Source organism: Platichthys flesus, chromosome 14 (assembly GCF_949316205.1).
Source record: "Platichthys flesus chromosome 14, fPlaFle2.1, whole genome shotgun sequence".
Classification (NCBI taxonomy): Eukaryota; Metazoa; Chordata; class Actinopteri; order Pleuronectiformes; family Pleuronectidae; genus Platichthys; species Platichthys flesus.
The window spans coordinates 18151138-18175330 of NC_084958.1; the positions used below are offsets into that span (position 1 = coordinate 18151138).

Genomic DNA, 24193 nt, shown 5'->3' on the forward strand with positions numbered 1-24193 from the left:
GTACAATTCTACGTGGCATTTGTTTTGTAACTTGAAAGGCAAATCTAATTTAAAATGATTTAAGTTTAAGGTATAAAAAATGTTTCAGGTAAAACGATATCATGGAACCTTTACTGCTCCAAACAGATACTCGCAGGTGGCTTGGACTATTTCTAATTTGCAGGCAGCCTAATCTGATTTGAGACGTCTTGGCCTAATAGGGATTAGGTTAAAGATTTTGTGCACTTGCAGCTGACAGCATGAAGCAGAATAAGGTCTTTAGAAAGCACTTTTTCCTCAAAGCAGGTATTTCAAATCCACTATCGGATTTCAGGACCCACGATACATCAGTATTTGTGCTTGCTGAGTTTAGCACTGCATGTAATTACTAAGAAATAAGATCATAATGTTGGATTCTCTGCAGTGTAATATCCAATGTTGGACAAATAACACAGAATATTCAAAAGTTTGTACAGTGTAGAAGACAAAGAATTTTTTTTTTGGTCTTCTTACTGAGAAAAATTATCTGATTGCATCACAGGGTGAGACGGCAGTTACCAGACGGTGCGTCAATTACCAACTGCCCCTGGCTGAGTAAAAGCTGCGAATGCCTTTCACTGACACATATAGTGAAAGGGTGGAAGATGGAGACTGGCTGGTGGGGGGGATTGAAGAAAGGGACTGTGCAGGTCACGCAGAGGACATGTTCCATTACAGAATGTTTGAGTATGATTAATGTAGGTATGTTTGCCACTTGTTTTGGTAGAGTGGTGAAAGGTAATATTCATTTTAGCATATTATTTGACATTTTTCATTATCTTTATACATTACCTTTTGTATTATCCGTAACTAAATAGGACCTATGGATCTGTTTATTTGTGGTATAAGATCTGTGTGTGTGTTTTTGTGTATTTTTAAATATTTTTACTTTCAAATGGACCAACACGAGCAGCGCTAATCTTGTACATTACCTCGTAAATTATAATGTATATATGATACAGTGACAATAAAGGGTTTCATGTATATTCTATTCTACTCAATAATGCATTTTTCCTTTTGCTGAATAAATCAAGCTGATTGTCTAACCTTAAATCACACGGTGGTACTATCACATGCTGATCTTTGGATTAGTGAGATCCAAATTAGCAAGTCAATCAGTAGCACATAACTGAAGTACAGGATCAACAGTATGCCATCATCATGGCCTAGTTCCTCAAAGGTCACAGGTTTGAGCTGCTTCTCGGCCGCTACTACATCAAGACATAAGCTATTTACCTGAATGTTAATAACACTGAATAAAACATAAATTGCTAATAATAATAATAATAATCATGAATTATTTACAGGAGTTAAAACAGCTGCAGATCCAAATGAGTGAAAACACTATCGGTGCTCCAACATAAACACAAATCAATGATTTGGGTTGAGATCCCCTTAAATTACAAAAAAGATGCACTTGGTACGTGTTATGATCTGAACCATCAAAATGTTATTTCGTTTTTATTTCCTGTTTTTTTAAATATTGTAAGATTTTTGTCAGTTTCCCTTTCTTGTTAGCTGAGGCTGAAGGTGAAGAGTGATCCAGGTGAAACCTGTCTTGTGATATTTTTCTCTACCCTTTTCTAAATGACTTGTAATTTGGGAATACCTGAAATACTGAAGGAGGAAATTGATTCACTTCAAATATATAGAAAATAAGAAACTGAGACGGGGTCACATTTTATACATGTTGTGTATCAATTTTAATCAACCATTAAAAAAGCTCACGGATGAATCTCATTATTCAACAGATCGTTTTAATCCTTTTCCTTTTTACAACTTCCCAAGGTTAACAACGTGGAAACGGAGACCCACGTGTCTTGATCTGAGAAGCACGTTGTGATCCAGGCAGAGCTGCAGGCGGCGCTCGGGCAGCATCTGACGACAGGAAGTGGTATTGCTATAACCCTGGTTTGTTTTGGTAGGCAGGAGAACAAGCTGGTTCCTGGAGAACATAACATAGAGTAGTGTTTTCTACGTGCTTATAACACCCGGAGTCCTCTTCTCTGATCTCAGGTCTGATCAACTATTTCTGATCAGAGAGCTCCCTCAGGAATCGAGCTTTCCCGCCTCGATTGACTCTGCCTGGGCTGTTCGAGCATCGACTGGTGCGGTCTGCTACACAGCGGCGGCTCGGTGCGGTCCCCGGTCCGCCTGGTAGACGCCTCCGCCGCCTTCTCCCCCAGCGCCGTGCTCTATTGTCGCGGACCGTCTTTTTTCCACCTCGCTCTATCCCTGGTTCTTGTTTTTTGGGGGCTTCCATCGCATCCGCCAACATGGGGAAGAAGGAGGAAGAGGAGATTATCAGAATCGCGAAGAAGATGGATAAAATGGCGCAGAAGAAGAACGGGGTGAGAAGAATGCATGTTTACCTGCACAGCCGCCGCGAGGCTAGCGTCTGGGCGCTAGCGGGCTGCGATGCGGTTAACTCCCGCTTGTTGAGCTAGCTGACCCCGCAGCTTGTTCTGCACCGGCGTGTCCCTTCCAACCACGTTTTATCCCACCTCACGTACGAACGGTTGCCAACAATAAGCAGCACCCAGTGGCCATTGCTACGGTTAGCCGCTAACAGCTAGCTCTCCGGTCTGTTTATGTTCGCGGCACCTCTGTGTTGCTAGCGGCTAGCCACATATTAGCTCACTGGTTCTCGCTAGCTTGGCTGGATGCGGTCCTTTTGAAGATAAGACGCATTGACATGAACATTTATCTTTTCAGGTTTAAGTTATGTTTTGGAAGCCGCTGAGTATTTAGTAAATAAACTGGTGTGTGTGTGCGTGAACTGTGTCACGCCTCAAGTGGTGTAATGACAATAATGGCGCTGCAGGTAACGATCATGTCCGATATCTATTAATCTGCCGATCATCCTCGAGCATCGTTTAAATGTCAAAACGTTATACATAGAGACTTTAACAGTTACATAGATCCCCAACTGACATATGTAAATATCCCACCATGTCCCACCAAAGCTCCAAAACATTAAGTTATTGCATTTGATTTAACTTCAGAGCCTTCATCACATTTTGCTTTCTCTTCTGAGGCTTGATGAATTGTCAATTGAGCTGCAAACAGTCTAAATTGGTTCACCTGCAGATATATTGTTGATGTGAATCATTAATAAATCAAATGTAACCCTTGTTGAATGGAAGCAGGATTTGTTTAATTTGCCCGTGTTGACTTATTCGTGAAATGATGCTGGTGATAAGGGTCCGACTGTAAATCAGACTCTGTGTCCTCCCCTCTGCAGGCCGGTGCTCTGGACCTGCTGAAGGAGCTGCGCAGTATCCCCATGACTCTCGAGCTGCTGCAGGTGATTTTGCTCGTTTTTCTCTTGAGACTTATAACCGACGCTCGGCAGCCTTCAAACCCCGAAGCTCTAACGTCATGTCTTCCCCCCCCGATGTCTTTCCACAGTCTACCCGAATCGGGATGTCCGTTAACGCCATCCGCAAGCAGAGCACAGACGATGAGGTGACATCCTTAGCCAAATCCTTGATCAAATCGTGGAAGAAGCTTTTGGGTAATTTACTTTCTTATGTGTAATGTTTCTGAAATGTATATATTTCGTGTCCCACGTTCTTCTGCACGATATATCAGAGGCCATCAAACGTCTTTTTGTAAAGGATTAATATCAGCTCCGTAAAGTCCAAACCAAATCTGAACATTCGCTAATAGTCCGTGTACACCTCCTGTCAAAAATATCCTTCTGGAGTTTCAAATGATGCAGCTTCAGTTAAAACATCCACACAGATAGAAAACATCAGCCAGAGAAAAACAGATTGCTTGTGATACTGGCGAGCCACTTTACTTCTCAAGTGTTATTTTTGCTGCTCTTTGAAATTAGCATGCTATCTATCATTATGTTCATGTAAGAGTTAAATACAGGTTCTCCAGTTTTTATTGAACATAGAAAGGTTTGCAGCTAAGTGGTTTAGATGTAATGTACCTGATACAGTTCCTGAGAGGGACTCATTCCTGCATAATGTCTATGTTACACATTATTTTCTACAATTTCTAGTTTCCACAAATTCATCAATTTAGGTCCAAAAGCCGAAACATCTTGTTAAAGAAGTTCCAATTTGACAATTCTCTCCAACCAGATATTATCAAGAGAGAGTGAGGAACCCTACAGAATATTTCAGGAAACAACTAAAGGAGAGCTGTCAGGCACTTTGTTTCTCACTGCAGAGCTATGAGGCTGTGAGGCATACATAAGTATTGATTTTACCAACTTTAATATTGGCTTCGCCTGTACCACTCTCCCTTGGATGTACTCCTCACTTGTATTTTTTTTTTTATCACCTGAATGCTAGATGAGCCTGGAGGTGGAGACAAACCTTCAGATGACAAGAGGAAAGAGCCAACGACACCTGTTTCTCCCTCACAGGGAAGCCCAGAGGCAAAAGAGGAGAGGTAACAAGAACTGCTGCGTACATCAGTTTGCCATTAACAGTTGGCTATGGAACGTATTTGTATAACACTTTCTTAACATGTCCTTTTTTTCAAATGAACTTTTCTTATTGCTCCTGTAGCAGCTCCTGCAGTAACTCCAGCAGCAAGAGCGAAGTCACCGACCTCTCCACCAACACGTTAATCCACACCTTTCCTCGTGCCCCCAACACCTCTGATTCCATCAGGGTCAAGTGCAGAGAGATGCTGGCCGCTGCTCTGCAGACTGGCGGTAATCCTGTTTTTATCCTATGTTCAATACATTTTCAACATTTTATAACTGTTTGTGTGGTTTTTAATAATCAGCCGGACTAACTCAATACTTTGCATATTGTTGTCCCGCCCTCTCACAGATGATCATATTGCCATTGGCGGTGATTGTGATGAACTTGGAGCACAGATCGAGGAATATATCCTTTTATTTTGAAAAGAAAATGTGAAAACATTTCTAAAATTGCTTTGGGTTAATGTTCTGGTAATCAGTCAACCAGATTAGCCGCTAACTATTTGAACACTGGTTCAGATGAAAGCTGTATCTATCAGTGTAGTTTTGTGTTGCTCTTTTTTAATGATAAAACATAATTAACACATTGCTGAAACTAAATTCCTTGACCTACTATCACGCATCTTCCAAGAATTTAAGAACACAGACCCGAAATACAAAAGCCGTGTGCGGAGCCGGATCTCAAATCTCAAGGATATGAAAAACCCTAATTTAAGGAGGACTGTGTTATGCGGGAGTGTAACCCCTGAGCGCATGGCTAAGATGACGGCTGAGGTGAGTTGCTGTTGATAATTTAATCTTAAAGCTTGAAGCTGCATGTTGCTGCACAGATAACCTGTGGCAGCCTTCAGTTGTAATACAAACTCAAAGGTGTTTAGTTTGTCCTGTCTGGGCTACTGTAAACAAAACAAACATGACAGGCTCTGTAGAGAGGACCCGCTCCCAATGTAAATATAAAGTAATTAAATTGAAATGGCCCTTTCTAGGGTAAAGAAAACCACAATTCGTAGAATTAAGAAGAAACACACTAGTGAAAACATCACTAAGGGTTATTTTACATACAAGATCCCTTTCACCGTTTTGTATTGATTTAAAAGCACAACCCTAACCTGGTATTCCTCTGTAGGACATGGCCAGTGATGAGCTGAAAGAAATGAGGAAGAACTTGACCAAAGAAGCTGTCAGGGACCACCAGATGGCCACAACTGGAGGATGTCAGACCGATCTATTCACCTGCGGCAAGTGCAAGGGGAAGTGCTGCACCTACACACAGGTAAAGAAACCACCTTAGCTCTACTGTGGCAGCAGTTGGCACCTTTATCAGTGTTTTGGTTGGTGCTGAAATAGGTTGAACAAGAAATAACATCCACTCTGAGAAATCTGCACAAAGTTGGTCAGGTGGATCATTTATTTCACCCCTTGTTAAAACTGTTTAACATTTGTCCGACCAGTTAAAGATAAAGTAAATCGACTTTATGTACATTGTTTAGTTACAATAACATAACGTGATTATTATTAATATTTGCATGATGCTCAACAAGTAATGTGCGAATTGGTGCCGATATATGTTAAGTGTTTGTGCATATTTTTTTTTAAATCCTTCCCAGGTTCAAACTCGCAGTGCTGATGAGCCAATGACCACGTTTGTCTTCTGCAATGATTGCGGAAATCGATGGAAGGTATGTTGTGTTGGTTAACATGTCAACTCTGCGGGAGTCCATCATCCAACTCACTTACACACACTCACATACAAACATACACACACGATTCACTATATCATTGTCAGAATCATGTAGCCCAACGAAGAGGAACCTTTTTACTATTAAGGGCAATTCAATTTTTATAGCATCCTTTGAGAGCCATTCAACACTATTGAACACGTGTCTAACAGCACCCTCTATAATGCGGATGGATGGTTTAACTGCTAAACCACTTCTCTGTGGCAAGGCGCCGAGGTCAGATGGTGATGATGATGATGATGCTTTTTTAAACAAAAACAACTTGCTCAATCAAATCCTTTGGTCGTGCTGTCATATCAAACTTGGCAGTAATCACACTCCCAATAAGAGAGGCACTGAGACCGAGTTATAGCGCCACTGAGGTTAACACCTCATCTCACAATATGAAAGCACCCTTTAATCAAACTCAACCTTCCACTGAGTTTCAATGAAATCAGTTTTGTAGTTTTTTGCGTAACCCTGCTAACAGACAAACAGCAATGAAAACCTACCTCCTTGGTCTGTTGACTGGAAGGCCAGAGGGAAAAAGTGGACATCTAAGACTTAAGTGTTTTTCAATATCCTCTGCAATGTCAGCAATCCACCCTGGCTCAGTTGTTAAACACAAACTCACACTTTAATTCATGTTTGTCTGGTTGTGTAGCGCCACAGCAGAAGCAATGCTCCCTCCACAGATTCTCCTTCTGCAGGAGCTTTCAGCTTCTTAGCTGTTAGCTCCTAAAACCTGCCTTCATAAACCCTTTATTATCAGAATGCTGTTTTGTAAAAGCTGTTTAAAGTTTTATCTGTACAACTAATTTCTTTTTTTGTGTGTGTTTTAGTTCTGCTGAATCTGCAGGCTTCGCCCTCAGCACTCTGACAAGTAGCAAAATTCCTGGACCAGGTTCTGTCTCTCTGCAACAGATTGGAGCTTTGTATTTTGTGACACATGGTACATTAAGTGCCATACAAAGATGCCACTGCAGTTACCGTTTGAATAAATATCCTGATCATAGATTGAGCTCATTGTCAGTCCCCCAATGCCCCCTCCCCGTCCCCCCGTCCCCCAAAAATGTCTTTTGCTATTGTTATTAGTTGTTTCTCACCGTTAAATATATATAAGATCAATCATGTCTCATTCTCTTTTATCTGCATTTTTTATATGTAGTTTTAACACTTTGAACAATTTTACTATGTGTTTCCCTCACAACATTGCATTGTTTTATTTAATTTCCCAATAAAGTGTAATCCATTTGATTAAATAGAAGTGCTTTTCATTTGCAGTGTCATGTGCCTTCTGTCTTTTCTGGCCATGTGAAGCTTAAGACATTACACATAATGTAATCCGAGACTGGAGAGGACGTGTTTGTACTTGTACATATGTATTTGTGAGGACAACTTGGCAGTCCACACTTTTTATAACAGGGTTTCAGGGTTAAGATGTGGATTGTGGTTAGTTTAAAGTTTTGGTTTAGAATTGATCATGATTAAGATCAGCGAGATGGATTTGGTTTGAAAATGGGAGCCGATTCAGTGTCCTTAGAAAGATAGCTGCTCAAATTCATGTGTGTGTCTGTCAGGATACATTTGTTATCGGTGGAATATTCATCACATCAAAGTGTATGCTGATGAATGCATATTAATCCGTCTAGGGACGGCATAATGTCATTGGCTGAACCAGGGAAGACGCACAATTGTTTCCCTTTCCTGGAGCTTGTTTTTTTAATTGCCAGGTGCAACCACTCTGTGCTGCTGAGCTGCTTTACCTCCACACAAACTGGAACCAGACCACTGACACAAGGGTGGATCATTTTAATAATTGCGAAGTTTGAAGCCTAATATGTACTAAATCAACCAAAAATAGAAAGGTTAGAGTTTACAACACATATTTGTAAGTTTTGGTGCACATTTTTTATAATTTGTAAATAATAAGGGTCAGGTTTATACGTTTTACCTTATTTAAAGGACTTTAAACTATTTCACTCATCTCTTAAAAGTGTTTTCAAATAATAAATGTCTATTTAGATTCACCTGTCTATTTGATTATTAAGAGCTCCTTAGTTTTTGATCTACCATGATCCCTTTTTTTTAAATATGCGGGGGGATTTTAAACCAATTTACAGATATTGATGGTAGTTTTTACTAGTATAATTTACCTGATTACATCCTCAGGTCTATTTAGCTGAAGTGACGCAAGGGGCGAACCTCAGTCTTTGTTAACCTATTTCCATTTATTTTAATATTTAATAGCTTTTGTGGTTTAGAGATCAAATCATTCAGGAGTCGATAAAATTATTGTGCTTTATTTTATCTTAATCAAAATGCCCACAAGTCATTATTTTCTTGGAGAGTAGCAGAAAAAAAACTAAACCATATACTGTAAACATTCACATTATTAGTTTTTTTTTTAAATGTATCCTTAAGTAAACTCAGCGCAAATTAACACTTTTCATATAGTAAACAGAAGAAGAAACAACATTTATAGGCATCACTCCAAACCATTGGCTTAGATTGTGTTTTGAGGTTGATCTGCGCAGTGTATCCATCAGCTCAAATTGCACATAGTAAGTTAAAGTTAACTCTAAGACAAGTAGAAGTGCCACCGTGAAGCAGACAGGTTGGCAAAGAACACTCTGATCAGCCAGCCCTATCCACTGGTCTCTGTCCACTGCAATAAACACGTGTTTTCCTCCTCCTCCTCCTCCTCCTCCTCCTCCGCACTACCAAAATGGACCGATGTAGCCATGACTAAGGAATCGAGACAAAACCCACGTGATAATTTGGCCAATGAGAGGGACAATCTCCAGTAAACTGGCCCCGTGCTCCAGTATTCACCATCACGGCAAGAGTCTGAAAACATCCGTTGCCCATGAGAAAGATGTCGTAAAGTTGAATGTCAAGGCACTTCCCCATGTGAGGATCTTGTCTTTGAGTGACATGTTTGTGAGGCAACAAAGTAATTCAACTAAAAACTATCAGAATACATAAAAGTATTGAACACTTGGCAACTCCAATTTTACTCAAGAGGAAATGCTCGATGCGATTATACATATGAACACAGTTTACATGGTGGCTTTGGTGTTCGCTGCTGACCTGGCCTCCCCCCCGACTCTCAGTTTCAGACCATCGGTATCACGGAGCAGATGATACATTGATTGCGTATGAATTAGAGAAATGCTTCAATTTACAGGTCCTTCATTTCTGAGTGATCTCTCACTAATTGTCAGGTTTTAAATACGAAGTTGCGGTTCAAGCTACAACCAGCAAGTCATTGGTTTCTCTTTAGCACAAAGACCACGTGCTTGATTCTTTTTTGGGGTGCCAGGAGAACTTGATAAGTATGAAGTCCAGAAAGTTACTGCTGGCTACTCTGCTTTTCTCCCAGAAAGCGTCTGGCCAATAATCACATTTAAAATGATCGAGCTTTGAGGATGCTCAGTGGCTTGTCATGGTTCTCATGTAACTCTCCGCAAAGGAAGCTAATAAGCAAATCACCCAGAGTTTTGTCAGTTAATTTCAAAAGACTACTGATGAATATTAAGACTATGTAAATCAAAGTCATGTTATTCTGTCCAGATCACTTCATAAAAGGATATTTTACTTTTCTACTTTTTCTGACAGTAATCAACAGTTTGCTACCTCGTAGTTCTTAAATATCGTTTTCACTTATTGGTTTTCTGTATTGGCAATAAATAAATAAGTAAAAATACTTTATCTGGTAAATAGAAATACTATTGTTCTTATGTCCCTCTGATAAAACTGTGTTCAACCTATGAGGTGTGCAGTGAGTAGCACGTAAAAAAAAAAAAAAATAGGAAATTCCCTGTGGATAAGATTGAGTAAATAAAGATAAGACAGCCTTCTGTTGCTAACTGGAGTTTCATAAGGAAACAAATTGCACAACGTGACAGAGCTACTGTCACTGAGTTACTTTAACCACATGTACAGTCCTTTAAACCACGCACAGGTTCTACGTGAACTGGAGTTGCCAAGTCGTTTGTCACAGGTACCAAAGTGTGAGGTTCGGTAACAAAAACAGGATGAAAACAAAGGAAATCAAATCAGACAGTACCCCACAAAGCTGCCTGCAAGTAGAGCTAACGTGTAGCCTTTGACTTGAGCTTTGATTTTCATACGCAGTAAATAGAACCAGGCGTTTCCACATAAAATACCCACAATTCCATTTTTTTTACTATTTACAAACTCATAAATATATATAGTCTACCGTAGGAATCCTTTCCCTCCCCCCCAAACAAACATACAAAAAACAATAGACCATAAAAAACTCTGAACACAAATAAAATAGATTATTTCTATCAAAAGAAAGAAAAAAGAAATCAGAAACGGAAACGTATTCATATTCCTTTGGAGTGTTTTGTTATGTTGATCCGTAGCAGTACTTTTGATTTCAAGCCCTCGGGAGATTTTGAGACCTGAGTGTCTTCGGTCAGGTGCAGATCACAACGGAGCTGAGATCCCTGGGAGGTTCATGTAATCCTACACTGAACATACAAAGTAAATAAATAAAAAAAAAAAGAGGGTACGGATTAGGTGGGGTCGGGGGGGTAAAGAGAGTTAAAAGATCACAGGTTGTCACCACCCTATGATTCAGGGGACTGCTCTGACAGAGTGTTGAGCAGGTTTTTGTAGGCCGAGGAGTTCATGAAGCGCGGGTACGAGTCTCTTTGCATTAGGGTGTAGATCTGCAGCTGGGCGTCGTCGAACGTCTGCATGTTGGGCTCCTGCATGTTCCTGTTGATGGACTCGCGCACCCGGGAGTCGAGGCTCACCTGAGGATGAAACATCAGGAAGGACAGCGTGAGAAATCTTCTTTTTAACAATGATTTATCATCTTAGGAAATATGGTGTTTTTATTTGTTTCTCTTAATGCGAATCAAACAACAGAATCCAAACGTGCATTTTAACATCCAATGTTCCCGTGAAGCACTTTGAATTGCATTCGATTGGTTGTAATATGCTATATAAATAAAGTTTGATGGATTGATAGAAGATCTACAAATATGAAGTAACTACGTATCTAATTAGCGTAGCTTAGCCCAAAGACTGGGAACAAAACACACAAGCTAATCATTAATTATCACGTTAAATCTACTAAAGTAAAGTGTAACAGAGCTGTTTTAATAAAAGGTTTTAGTGTCTCTCTATGTTTTTAAATTCCCGTTTTTGCACATATTAAACAAACCAGAATCAAGATGTACAGCTTTAGGGGTGGCGGTGGGCAGATTTTTCACGTTTGGACGGAGCCACCCTGGCTGTTTCCTCCATTGTTTAAAGCTAAGCTAAGCTAACAACTGACGGTTGAGTGATTTACTATTTTTCTCATCTATCTCTCACTATGACGGTGATTAGGCATATTAGCTTGAATGTCCTACGAGATGAACATTGGTCAGATATCATTAAGTTGTGACAAGATGAATCTGTGCCGACCAACCTCTTTAGGTGAGAGAATAGAGATGTAGTCCTCGTAGATGACCCGAGCCTTCTCCTCCACCGTGCTCTTGTTGGCCTCCTTGCTGAACTCCTCGCAGGCCAACCAGAAGAGCATGTTCTCCTCGCTGAACTCGGTGCGGAGGAACTGTCTGAAGGAGTTCCTCCCCGCTGGGCAACTCATCAGCTTGTCAAACGACTGCCCCCAGCAGCGCACCTCTTCCAACGTGGGCATAGGGCTGCAGAGACAACACAGGAGTGAGGGACTTCATCGTCAACATACTGAACAAGTACAGTTCATTGATGGGTATAGAGTGAACGTGACTGACCAGTCTTCACAGTCTGAGGTCCCTTCCTTGGCGTCATAAGATGCTTTGCGGTTCCTTTCATCCCGGTCTTCATTCCTAATGATGAAACAAACGTGTAAACACACTAAAGAAGAGCCAGATAGAGATTTAACAACCACTGTGGACGAGACAGAAAGAATCAACTGACGGTAAACTGCACTTTTTCTTACTGTGCACAACTATAGTTTGCACTGCAGTGTAACATAGACATGCTACAATAATTAATATACTGTCACATGCATTTATCAGCAGGCCGCTATGTGCTCTACATATATAATCTTAAAAAATGGACCTAAAACCAACTTTTCCAAATGTATCACATAATTCTTGACTGTTTTAAATGCTCTGTCAGCAATCATTAGTCAAGTAATCAATTAGCGGATTGATTTCTTTAATTACGCATGTTTTACATTGTGATAAAGCTACTGGACGAATGTCTAGAGACCAGATGCAGAAATATCAAGACCACGAGACCCAAGCTGGGAAAGTGCTGTTGAGACACAGGGCTACCTACCAGGAGCAGCTACAGCAGCAGCACCAGCAGAAGCAACAAGCATTTGAGGCCCGTGGATTGGCCTGGCCCGGCTGGCCCTGCTGAGCCGGTGCAGTTCCCCCCGCTGCCGACTCCTGCTGCACCGACATCTGCCTCTTTCGCATCTCCATCCGCTCTGATCCCATGGGCTGCAGCAGAGGAGAGAGGAGAGGGAGGCGCTGGGTTTAGTGTTTTGATGTCAGGAGTATAGTATTGAACTGAGATCTTGTGTCGTTGTACGAAAAATCTCTTGAGCTTCCAAAGCGTTCATGGGATACAGTGCAACTAAGATGGTATGAACAGCACAGTAACAAGAGCAGAGGTGAATGCAGTGTGAGACCCTCACTGTTGTGACAGCATCACGTTCACTATGGTTGATTCAATGGTTGAATGGTTAAATTCATTGGAATTGCACTTACCAGTTACCAATATCTGTTATATGTGCAGGAATGTTTAGCCTGTGCTGACATGTCCAGAGGTCACACTGTAAAGGAATGTTCCTCCACTCAGAGTTAAAGTATATGGACGAATAATTTGATTGTTTTGTTTTTCCTGCTGCAGAATATTTATCCACCAAGCACATTTTAGTCCCTCTAATCTCAAACTGAATGCATGAGCCCTCATACACTAATTGCATGTGAAAAAACAGGATGGGTTTTAAACCATGGGTCCAATATCCATAATCCAAAATCTGAAATATCCCATTTGTGAAAGCCCGAGCGTAAAATCAATGCATTGACGGATTTGCAAGGCTCACTAGGGCCAAGTGGAGCAATAAATGAAATGCACTCACAAATAATGTAAATAATTGTGAGCTTGTCTTGCACCTTTAGGCTGCATCCATGGTGTTCGTGAGAAATCCGCGTTATAATCGAGATTATGGTTCTCTGGCGTATTCACCAGAATCCCCCATGAAGGTTCAGGCCTGTGTGGACTAAAGAGACAGGCTCTGCTCACAGAATGACTTCTTGTCTGATTTTAACAAATGTGTCATCTCCAGGTCAGACACTGCCAAATCCTGTCAGATAATTTATGTAACAAAGCTGTCGCTTCCAACTGTGTCAGGCTACTGCCTGACACAAGAAAAAGACGCTTCAGAAAAAGAAAAAAAAATGCCTCAAGATTTGGCGTATGGGGAGGGGGGGGGGGGGGGTCTGAAGGCGCAGCTTGCAAATCTATAACCGCAGCATCGCTCTATCACAGCCTTTCAGTGAACACAATACCGTTTGGTCATTTTCTAAAATGGATCCGTGCGCGGTTCCTCTCCGATTCGGGGGCTGCAGATTTCGTGCGTCGTGCCAAATGGCATATTTTTACGCGTTGGGTGTCGGGGCACTTCAAAGCGGCCACAATTGCGGTTGTACGCTATGGCTCCACTCGACAGCTATAGACGATGAAATGGGGGGTGGGGGTGGTCGCATTCATTCAAATGAAAAAGCATGATAACAACACATAAAACCACAATTCTTCTCCTTCAATCCCGCTGCAGCTGCACGGACCCGTGAGCGGCTCGGTGGGATTTCTATATATATATTTTTTTTTTGATGGTTCCTATAAGCGTTAGAGCAGCAGAAACCGATTTATAACCAACTCGCATCAGATCAATGCAAAGTGCCTCCATGAAGAAGCATAGAGCTTCATCGCCCCGGACACCCACCGAAAAGACACAGCCTAGATCTGTTAAAAGCCCACTGTACGGAGAGATAGTGACATGCCATTTTAAAACGCCGGAAAAAAAGAGCTAATAAAACGCCACGCTCAACCAAAATCCGTGCAATGATACATCAGGTTTGATACCAGTACTTACAATTTCACCATGTATGCACAGCAAGAAGAGGTAATTCTTTGCCTTGATTACATCCGATGGCACATAAGGCTTTTTCCCCCCCGAACGGCTGCTTCAAGTCAGTACGCATGCGTCCTGTCTCCAACTCGTAGTAGCTCAGTGAGGAGCGTAAAGCCCCGACAGTATGGAACAGGTTTACTGTGCTGGTCCAACCCGGTCTTCTACACGAAGTACTGCAGACCCGATTGGTTGGATGTTAGTTTATTATCATTTTAGCATATATCTCCTCATGCAGTAAATAAACAAAACCCGCATAAACTGTTTGTATTTTTGCAAAATCTTAAAAATGTGTCACAGCTTGTGCAGAGGAAGTTCTGCCAATGAGCATTTTGCATGAGGTCGCTGTCTGTGGTGCTGAAAACCGCTCATTCGCAGGCTGAAGGATGACACGCCTTTGACAAACACTGTTATGTAATCTGTAAAGGTTGGTCTCTAATTCATATTCTTCAATGATGTGTCCCCACACCGCATCTCATTTAGTGTCCCATGAATGAGTGTTTCATCCATTAGTCATGCCCTCACTTAAACTCATCACAAAGTCTCAATGTGAAAGGCAACACTGTCAAATACACACGTATAAGGTGTTTTAAGTGCGGCTAGCTGTTATTATTCTGAATCTGTTTTCATCAGTTTGCTTGTTTAATTCATGTAACATGGATTTATTAGATTAACTAAGTATGAGCTCTGGAAACTAGATGCACCTGAACAAATATCTATATTACATGAAAAGTCTGTTGAAAATGTACCCTTTGTGTAACTAAAGGATTGTCGCATCTTTAAATCTAAACTTTAATGCTCATACTTTGGCTAAATTTGCATGTAAATCTTGGAGAAAACCCCCGGACAGTTTGTTTCTTTAGTTTTGATACTGATGCTGCTAGCCTGGTTTCTTTCTCTCTGTGTTGTTTCTCTTTTTCTAAATAAAGGCGTCTCTTTAGATTGGGCAAATAATGTGCAAAACACATTTATAGAAATAAATAAATGATATAAGTACATCTGTCTCCCTGTGTAGCACTATTTCTCTGATTTAAATCCACATATCATATTTTTTATTTCCTCCTTGCATCCAACATATTATACATCTGGTTTATTGCAGTGTAGCTCCCTTCACAGAGGATTCTTGGGCTCATCCACAGTTAAGGCTTGTGACCAGTAATCATATAGAAGACAACACTGCCATCTTAAGGTGGCTCAGACTACAGCACCAACATTATTTTCTCCATGCACATGATACTGATGCAATAACTCATCTCATATGAATTTTCTGAAAGTCTTTGCCACGTTGGCTAGACGATGTAGTTAAAATGACCACTAGTATTTAAAATTGTTGTAAACAGTATAACACTGGATCAGAGTAATTGCTGTTTCATACAGAATCGAGCAACAAAGTCATGAAATGTACATTTTCACACAACTCTCATTGCAATCCACCATATACCATTGAATAACATTTTTCTCTTGTGTGCACATCCTGTCTCGCTTTGTATAAACACCAGGTGGCACTCAATAGCCACCTATTCTGCAAAAGTCCAGTGCAACGTATTGTATTTGACCTAAGTATCTACTTAATTGACACCATTTGTTGCTGGGGCCTGTCTGGGTCAGATTGTCATTCAGATGCTCTCTGATAACAAGAAAATCAATTCCCTCCAGTCCCACATTGTAATAGGAAGTGTGATCATCTGTAATACAAGACTCAGCGGTGAACTGTTTCTCTTCCAGTGTCTGCACAGACCTGGTCCTGATCCAAATGGACCCACTCAGAGATTAGGTATACACCTCTTCTGTCATCTTGTCAAAAAGGGCAAAGGCTTCGATTTCTTTACTGTCCAGATTCATTACTTTCACATGGGGCTCATATAGGGTGATCCCTGCGCGTCCACACATCTTCATTGCCCCCAGAGACATAAACATGTGACTTTTTCACCACAACACGTCATTGAACACCTTCCCTTGTGCTCATGTCAGGTATCACAGACCCACAAATAGCCATGTGAGATTGATACATACGTAAGCGACGAGTGATACTCTCTGCTTTTGTGGTTTGATGAGCACACACACTTTTTGTGTCTTTTCTCTCAGAGCACGATGCCAAGTGGAGGAAGGAGTGTGAAGGTCACACAGGAGACGAGGACGACAGAGCTTGTGAGACTAGATCAGAAAGAAAAGTCCTTTCCATTTGTGATTATGGGGATTGGAATCATTGTGAAGCAACGACCTATCACCTAACAGCATATGTGAGCATTTAGAAGGTGAAGATCAGGTGTGTAATCAGAGAATACAGGAAACATCATTTCCTCCCCATTTGATTTTGATGACATTTCTCTCTATTGCTTTTCTCTGTTTCATCCATTAGTGTTGATGAAGTTGATCTTTAGACTATGAAGGTCAGGCTTGACTCAGTTTTCAATCCTTTTAACCAAGTTATACCATCATCTGTTCTTTTGCCTTTGTGTTACTTTAACATCACATTATCATGGTAACTGGAGGCGATCGGTGTCCATGCAGACTGATGCCTCAGTTGTTTAAGGGTAAACACAACTCCATTGACCTCTTTTCAGAAATGTCGTTGTAGCTTTGCGCTCACAATTTCTGTCTGACTGTCTGACTATTGTCTTCATCAGAAATGTTTCAGGGAGCTGTTGTCGTTGTTCTAATGTTGTCTTTCAAGAGGAAATTCAGTTTTTGGCCATTGAATTAAAGAACAACATAAAACACTAATGAGACAAATAGATAACAAATGATGTGTCACGTGCATAGAGGGAGGCATGTCGTCTCTATCTCTGAGTACTGATGTGTTCCTGGTTTGGCAAAGAGTGATTCAGTCAATTTGCTCTAGTGGCAGTGACTCTGAAATGAAGTTTAAGTAGCTGGGTCTATATCAGGACAAGCCGGTAATTACTGCTGCAATTATGTCTCTTCGGAGTCTGTGATAAGTAATCATCTTAAAACTGGGCCATAAAGGTCGTAAAATTACAATTGTTACATAATTAAGCAGTTGGTTGTGAATGGGTGGAATTCTTTGCAGAGTTGAGCGGATACCACTTTGACAATGCCACTGAATATGCTAATCCTTAACAGAGATAAAAGGTTACAGCACAAAACAATATAAGAAATTAGGTGCAGGTCAGCGAACAGCAAAGTGGGTAAAATAGATAAAGATGAGTTGATTGCATGGTCACTGAAGAGTGATCTTTCATCGATGAAAAAAATGTTGGACTCATGTTTGTGCTGGAAACAGAATCACAAGATCTGCAAATTAGTGAGATTTCACTCTGGAGGCCGAGTTATAATCACTGACCATTCAAATTACAAAGAGCCAAAATAGAGTCCATCTCATTTCCCCCTTCCTGTATAATGGCTGAATTAAATTTATAATAATTAGGGACAAAAACCAGATGTTGCTTGGAGGTCGAAGGTGCTGACCTTGAACTGCAGCATCCCTCATTTGCATCTGGCCAATCAGACGTCATTTCCTGTCTTGTCTTTACCATGTCTCTCTGATGAAGGTATAAAAATTGCCCATAGAACTCATAGGGAAAGGAATGTTGAGAGTGTATGTGGACAGGTAACACAATGATTGGCTGTCAAGCCCCCGCTCGTACAGCTTCTGATGTCTGGTAACCTGTAATGTTGTGACTCACTAGTAGCATAACTCCACCTATCATCGACTTCAAACTGCATCCATGTTGGCAAGAGCAAGAAAAACACATTATTCTGATTTGGGTGCGATCACACATTGTTCCAGGGTGATTAACTCTAACGCTAACACCAACTTATCAGTCACATTTCTAAAGGAGCTGATATGATTGTCCCGGAGGTCATAAATAGTATGGCACTATTTCAGGACACACCATCTATTTATTTTTGATCTTCTTAAGCCTCTCTCAGACAGGAAGTGCCTCCCTAAATAGAGGTTTGGCAAAAGCAAGGAAGGCTGCTGACCTACAAACAAGAGCAATCTGGTCGCAATAAGAACAGCAACAACAACAGAAGACAGTTTCTTCTCCGATTCATGAATGGAAATAATGTTTGAAAGAAGGTGACAGTTTAATTAGACAGTCAGACTGATTCCTTTAGAACACTTTCAGCAACAGTCTTGTGTTATTTGTTATCTGTCACACAACAATTACCATGTTGTGGATCAAATGGTGTCAAAAATGTGGGTTTTGAGCAAAATAAACTGTTATGTACATTTGCCTTTTAAATGTATTTGCTACATGATTATTAGCTCAAAATTAATAAGTAGTAGGTATATGATACCTACGATAGCAATGCTCAACTACCAGATGTCCATACCTCAAGGCACACCATCTCCTGCTCCTCTCGGTTGGGGTCACTGTAGTTCACCCGGTACCCCACACCGTGCCGGCAGGCCCGGGCCAGGTCCCGGATCCGCTGCCACATCCGGGCCCGGTTGCGTCTGATCCCCCGCAGAGCAGACGTGGGCCTGATCTCCCACTGCCTCACCGCGCTAACACATGGCATGCTCCAACCATGAAGCCTCAGTCGCCACGTGAGGCTCGAGTCTGTTTGAGATCATAAGGAATCCACAAGGCCCTCGCGGATCTCCTCTATGTTTTCCTGGAGTCTTCTCCGAAGCATAATTGTGACAACGAGACAGAGTAAGAGACGAAGAGGGCCAGGAGAAGAAAAAGCATTGGTGACCCTAACCAAGAGAAGAGTGTTTACAAAGGAGAGGGCAGAAGGGGATTAGGACAATGTTCCCACTGGTTGCAATCCTGATTCCTCTGTGCTTTACTGCGTCTCACCAGCTTAGGACAGATTAAGCCAGGAGGTTTTAGTGTCTGAGTGAGACGGACGGAGCGTAAAACTAGTGACAGACGTGGGTTCATTTGTAATTATATATGCCGCTTGATGAATTCCCGTGTAATAAAGGATTAAAACACATCAGTTAACTGTCTTTGTCGAGGAAACATATGGCCGCAGTTGACGCTATTCCCCAATCGCATGGAGGCCCACTTAAACTCCTGAGATGACACTGTGTTGCAGGAGGGTGTGGTATTTGACTGAGAAGCTTCTGACACATTTGCTCGTTTCACAAATTTCACGCGGATCAAAGCTCTTCAGTGTGAGCGATCAACTGACTTCAGCTCTCTGTCGTCGGCACAAGCCACAAAGTTCAAGCACGACACCAAATGATACCACGGCTGATTGGAACAGTCTTTATATAAAAGAACATTAGCTTAATGAATCATTTCAAAGAATTCTTTAAGCAAATAGTTATTTGTTGTCAGTTTGCTTGAATGTCACAGTGTCACTGGTGTTAGATCTTCTCATGTCTTAGATGATGAGGTGAAAGATTTATAAGATCTGAAGAGAGAAAAGAGTGTTTTTGACCTGAACAATCTATTTATCTCTATATAGTGCTAGGGAGAGCGCCATCTGCTGCCAAAAGGAGGTAAGCTAAAACTTTCAAAACTAAATTCGATTTAGATAAAATCTTCTCCAATGGGTCAAACTCGATGGCGAGGACCGTAATGCATGATTAGTGGGCGTGGTCCAGCAGTGTATGACGGACGCAGGAAGTGACGTGTTTATCCTTCCTGCGGTGCACATAACGCACGCAACAAGGTGCTGTGTCGCCCAGTCCCTGTTCTCCCTGCGGCCGTTTCAGTTCCTGAGGTCTGAGGTGCTCAGGCCCGCAAATTGCTGCTCGGAGCCCTGGTTATGAGGGCCCGAGCACCTCTGGTGGGAGATAAGGTCCGAGGACTGAGCTAAAACACGAAACCCATTAAACTTCTTTGTGAGAACAACATGTCTGCCACACGTCAAACTACTTTGCATTGGTGGTGGATGGTTTTGAGCGCCAGAAGGTTTTCCTGGTAGCTCTGTCACTGCTAACCCTGCTAGCTAAACAGTGCTGAACAGAAGGGGCACATCACTGCACCTTTTCTACTGGTTTAGGCTATATGTTTATTTTAATGTAGACAAACACACAGGATCCAAACCAGAGGCGGCATCAGACCTTCTAATGCTGTGACACTGTTGTGTTTCCATCTAGGTGTTGTTGTATTTTCATCCGGACACATAGTGTTGTGTAGTGGGTCAACATCGATATCCGCGGGGCGGTGGACGCTATAGTCCCCACAAATATCATCAGGTGCAGGCCAACCGGGTCAACTAGCAGTCCTACCTGCAGTGAGTACAGCCACACATCGCAAAGTTTCTTATTCAAACTCATCAGTCAGGAATAAAAGGGGAGGTTCTGATCATGTTTCCTCCAACTTGTGTGGCTGGTGAAGGTATACAACTGCAGATTGGTAATCGAACTTTAGTGTTTGCAAAAAATCTAGCCACTCTCCCTGTACGTTAAACCCTGTGCAATCCCTGATTCCAGAAAAACATTGACCATTGTTAAACCCTATTGACTCTCATCAGGGATATGGATTGAACAAGGTAATCGTATGTGCACAGTGGGCTGTGAACAACGTTGGGAAAACAGGCCTCGTCCATGCTAAATCCTCAGCACAGTGTTGTATTTGTAGCTGCTGACATAACTAATTAAGCATTATCATTGCGTCCTGATCTTATTTTTCCAGATAAAAAGGTTGTATTCCATTAAATGCTTCACAAATTGTTCACATACTCGACTCGGCTTCTAATCACAGCAAGGCATCAGTTATTCCTCACAAAGCAACCGTACCCACATTTCTATGATGGAGCCTAATTAAGAATACCAGCGAGATGGCACCCAACAAGTGGACATAATGTGACCCAAACTATGTGACACTACACGACAGTCTCTCCAACAGGCTATGTGGAGAATTTTTCAGAAGTTCAGTGTTTTGCATAAATGCAATTTTCAATCTGAAAATTATTTCACCACAGTGACTGAATTGCTCATCCAATTTGTGTTGCTTTGTTAAAACCAGTGGTTTCCAAGGGTTCAGCAAGATTTCTCATATTTTACTGTATATTTTGTTTAACAATTAACCTAATAAAAACAAGGTAGCATTTACATATAAGTTACATTTCATCTTCTTCTACTTTTAGATGTATAAAATGAAAGAATTATCATCATCTTGGATGTGCAGTCATACAGAGGCTAAGAGCACAGTTACATAACTTTTCTAAATATGTATCAGGTAATCAGTGGTCAGAAAACATCAACTTTCAGAAACATTTGTCACAGTAGAAAAACACATGCAGTATGAAAATGTATGAAAAAGGATTAATTGCTGTGTTGGCCGAGTTTTGAAAGCACTGGTTTAAAAAAAAAATTCTGGCAAAGTCAGAACCATCAAAGTTGTACAAATTTGCTGACAAAAGATGTTGAGGTAATGATTTAATTATTGCACTTTACTGATGCAGGATAGGATACTGATAAAGAAAGGGTTAGGGTTGTGCATTTTGTAGAATACCAAACTGACGGCGAGGTCACCGCTAATAACAAAGCAACAAAGGGAAACCTTGAAACTCTTCAACAATAAACGTACCTCACAGCGTATGTGTGTGCGTGACATAGAGAAACACGAGAACTTATTGTAACCAAAGCAAGGTTGTCATGAAATTTTAAAGAAGCTGGGATCAATCAAAAATATTTGAATATTTTCACCATTGTTTACCATGTTGCTATTTTTCCCTAATGTCCTAATTGTGCAAATAGTTCTGCTCAGCCCAGGGGACCAAAAACAGACTTGATTTATCCAGACCATCTAGAAGTATTTTAAACACATCGTCAAAGGCAGTACTGAAGTGATCATGATGTGTTCACCGCCGTTACATTGCTGGTACTTAATGTTGTTCCAGTTGTATGAAAAAAACAAATCCAGCTCCTAAAGACTTGTTTTCACACATATCCTGTCAAAGATGGACGGATTCAAAACTTTTATTGGCACTGTTTTCTCTACTTGAGTCAGATGCTGTGAACAAATAACAGGCTCTTTTTAGAAAAGAAGATATCTGTAGTCCTCTGCAGCTCTGCCCTGAATGCAGGCGGAAAGGGTTCAATCAGAGGAGCAGCCTGGGTCTGACGCCACTTTAGTGTCACTCCAAAGTTTTGCCTCTAGAATTTTCTGAGTTTCTGGGACTTGTCCAGGGATCCTGACTCTAAAGCTTTTAAGAATACTTGAACTTTGTGTTCTTGTTACAGCTCTGCACTGACCCCCTGCACAGCTCACTCACAGGTTTGTCATTATGGTTGATCTGCCCCCGTAGCCTGGATTTACTGAGCAATCTGTGCATTTGTACTTCCACCAGCTCTTAAGAGACAAAGAATCACAGCTATTCAATTCCATTGCATTCATTCATCATTTTTCAGTGGATCCTCATGATCCTCAAGTCCTCACAGTTGCGGCTCACGACGTGGGAGAATACGCACGGAATTACCCATATGTCCAATGGTGAGACAAATTTCACTGAAGACCAATTACTAGCAAGGCTTAAAGATTCGGTGTCTTTCAGAATAATATGATAGTACAGTTCCGATTCATGATTAGAAATAAGGTTTGAAAGATGGTGACAGTTTAGTTAGACAGTCAGACCGATTCCTTTTGAACACTTTCAGCAGACTTGTGTTATTTTGTTATCTGTCACACAACAATTAGCATGTTGTGGCTAAAATGGTGTTTTACCTTTGCCTTTTTAATGTATTGGCTACATGATAATTAGCTCAAAATGTTTAAATAGTAGGTTTATGATGATTCTGCTTCACTTTTTTTTCTTTTTGCAGTCTTGTCTGTGCTTTGGCAGCAGGGGCACAGACAGGAGATGCTTGGTTGTATCAGTTTTATGTTTCACGGCGGAACACAAACCACAGTTTTTCCCTCCGTGTAACCAAGACCTCCCATGTGCCTTGCTGCTCGTCCTCGTCTTTGTGTTCCTGTCTTCCCGAGGACACTCCAGCCTGCCAGCACCCTGCCGCCACAGCCTGCCTTCTGACGATTTGTTCACATAAACTCTATTTTTGTTCAGATCGGTCTTCCAGTCTCTGCTTTGGGGTCCAACCTAAAAACAATCCATAACAACAAATGTGTTAATGCAGAGGAAGTTGAAGTGACCTTTATTGTCCAATCAATTGCATTTTCAAGCTTAAGACATTAAATGCATTTGCCTTGACGCCTGAAATAATATCAGTGTATTTTTACCAGTGTGAAATATGGCTTGCAGGACACAAATAAGGAGCAACACAAAATGTGGATACTCCTGCTCAAAGTTAGTTAAAGTATTCAGATCCTCTACTTAAGTAACACCACTGCGTTTGTAACGGATGTTGATTTGCTACAGACGGATGACTCAGGGGATTGGTTTCCAGCTCTTTATTTACTGTAGAAACCAACACAGACTTTTGCAAGGAGCAATTACTTCAAAAAGATTTAACTAAGATTACAACAACTACATACGAATTATATTATATACAGCAGTGGCATGAGATGCGAGGTTAATAAAATGTAAAAGAAAATGTATTAAAAAAAAATGTAAAGCCCTCAAATAAGCCAATTAATTTGCCTGAATAATAATATAATCTTTACAATGTAAATAGGTCCTCATTGTCTGTCTGTGCTGCTTGGGCCGTAATAAAAATAAAGTACATTCCTAACTCAGTTAAACGTTGTTATCTATATTTATTTATTATCTATAATGTTTCATTTTGACAATTTATCATCAAATTATTGTTATTATTGAGGCGAACTGGTGCATTTTCTCGTCTTGATTTCCTAGTTTCTATTTTTACAATTCAGTGTCAAATAAAGTATTTCAAAAAAGAAATGCATCGTGAAAATACTCCATGACTAGCAAGGGGCCTTGGTAGTGTTTATTATTAGTACACTTTTATAGTCTATGTTTTTGATGCATTAATTTGTTGGCGGT

The 24193-nt window shown here is 41.0% G+C and overlaps 2 protein-coding genes across 4 annotated transcripts; one reads left to right on the forward strand and one right to left on the reverse strand.

Moving 5' to 3' along the window:
- The first annotated feature begins 1920 nt into the window (after window positions 1-1920).
- Window positions 1921-7463, forward strand: tcea1 (transcription elongation factor A (SII), 1). 2 transcript variants are annotated; one of them, XM_062404881.1, is made up of 10 exons: window positions 1921-2369; window positions 3263-3325; window positions 3430-3535; window positions 4329-4428; window positions 4551-4696; window positions 4818-4874; window positions 5088-5242; window positions 5595-5741; window positions 6076-6147; window positions 7029-7463. In XM_062404881.1, the coding sequence occupies exons 1-10, from the start codon at window positions 2295-2297 to the stop codon at window positions 7035-7037; spliced, it is 930 nt and encodes a 309-aa protein (XP_062260865.1). In that variant the 5' UTR covers window positions 1921-2294; the 3' UTR covers window positions 7038-7463. The 2 variants fall into 2 exon arrangements, with proteins under 2 accessions (XP_062260865.1, XP_062260864.1); XM_062404880.1 differs by having other exon boundaries at window positions 1925-2369; window positions 4548-4696.
- A 2441-nt stretch (window positions 7464-9904) lies between these two features.
- Window positions 9905-19000, reverse strand: rgs20 (regulator of G protein signaling 20). Of its 2 annotated transcripts, none has more exons than XM_062404883.1 (5): window positions 18659-19000; window positions 12496-12662; window positions 11964-12038; window positions 11639-11873; window positions 9905-10976 (listed from the first exon to the last, which is right to left on the reverse strand). In XM_062404883.1, exons 1-5 carry the CDS (start codon window positions 18845-18847, stop codon window positions 10788-10790), a joined length of 855 nt encoding a protein of 284 aa, XP_062260867.1. In that variant the 5' UTR covers window positions 18848-19000; the 3' UTR covers window positions 9905-10787. The 2 variants fall into 2 exon arrangements, with proteins under 2 accessions (XP_062260867.1, XP_062260868.1); XM_062404884.1 differs by lacking the exon at window positions 18659-19000 and adding an exon at window positions 14321-14445.
- Between the last annotated feature and the right edge of the window lie 5193 nt (window positions 19001-24193).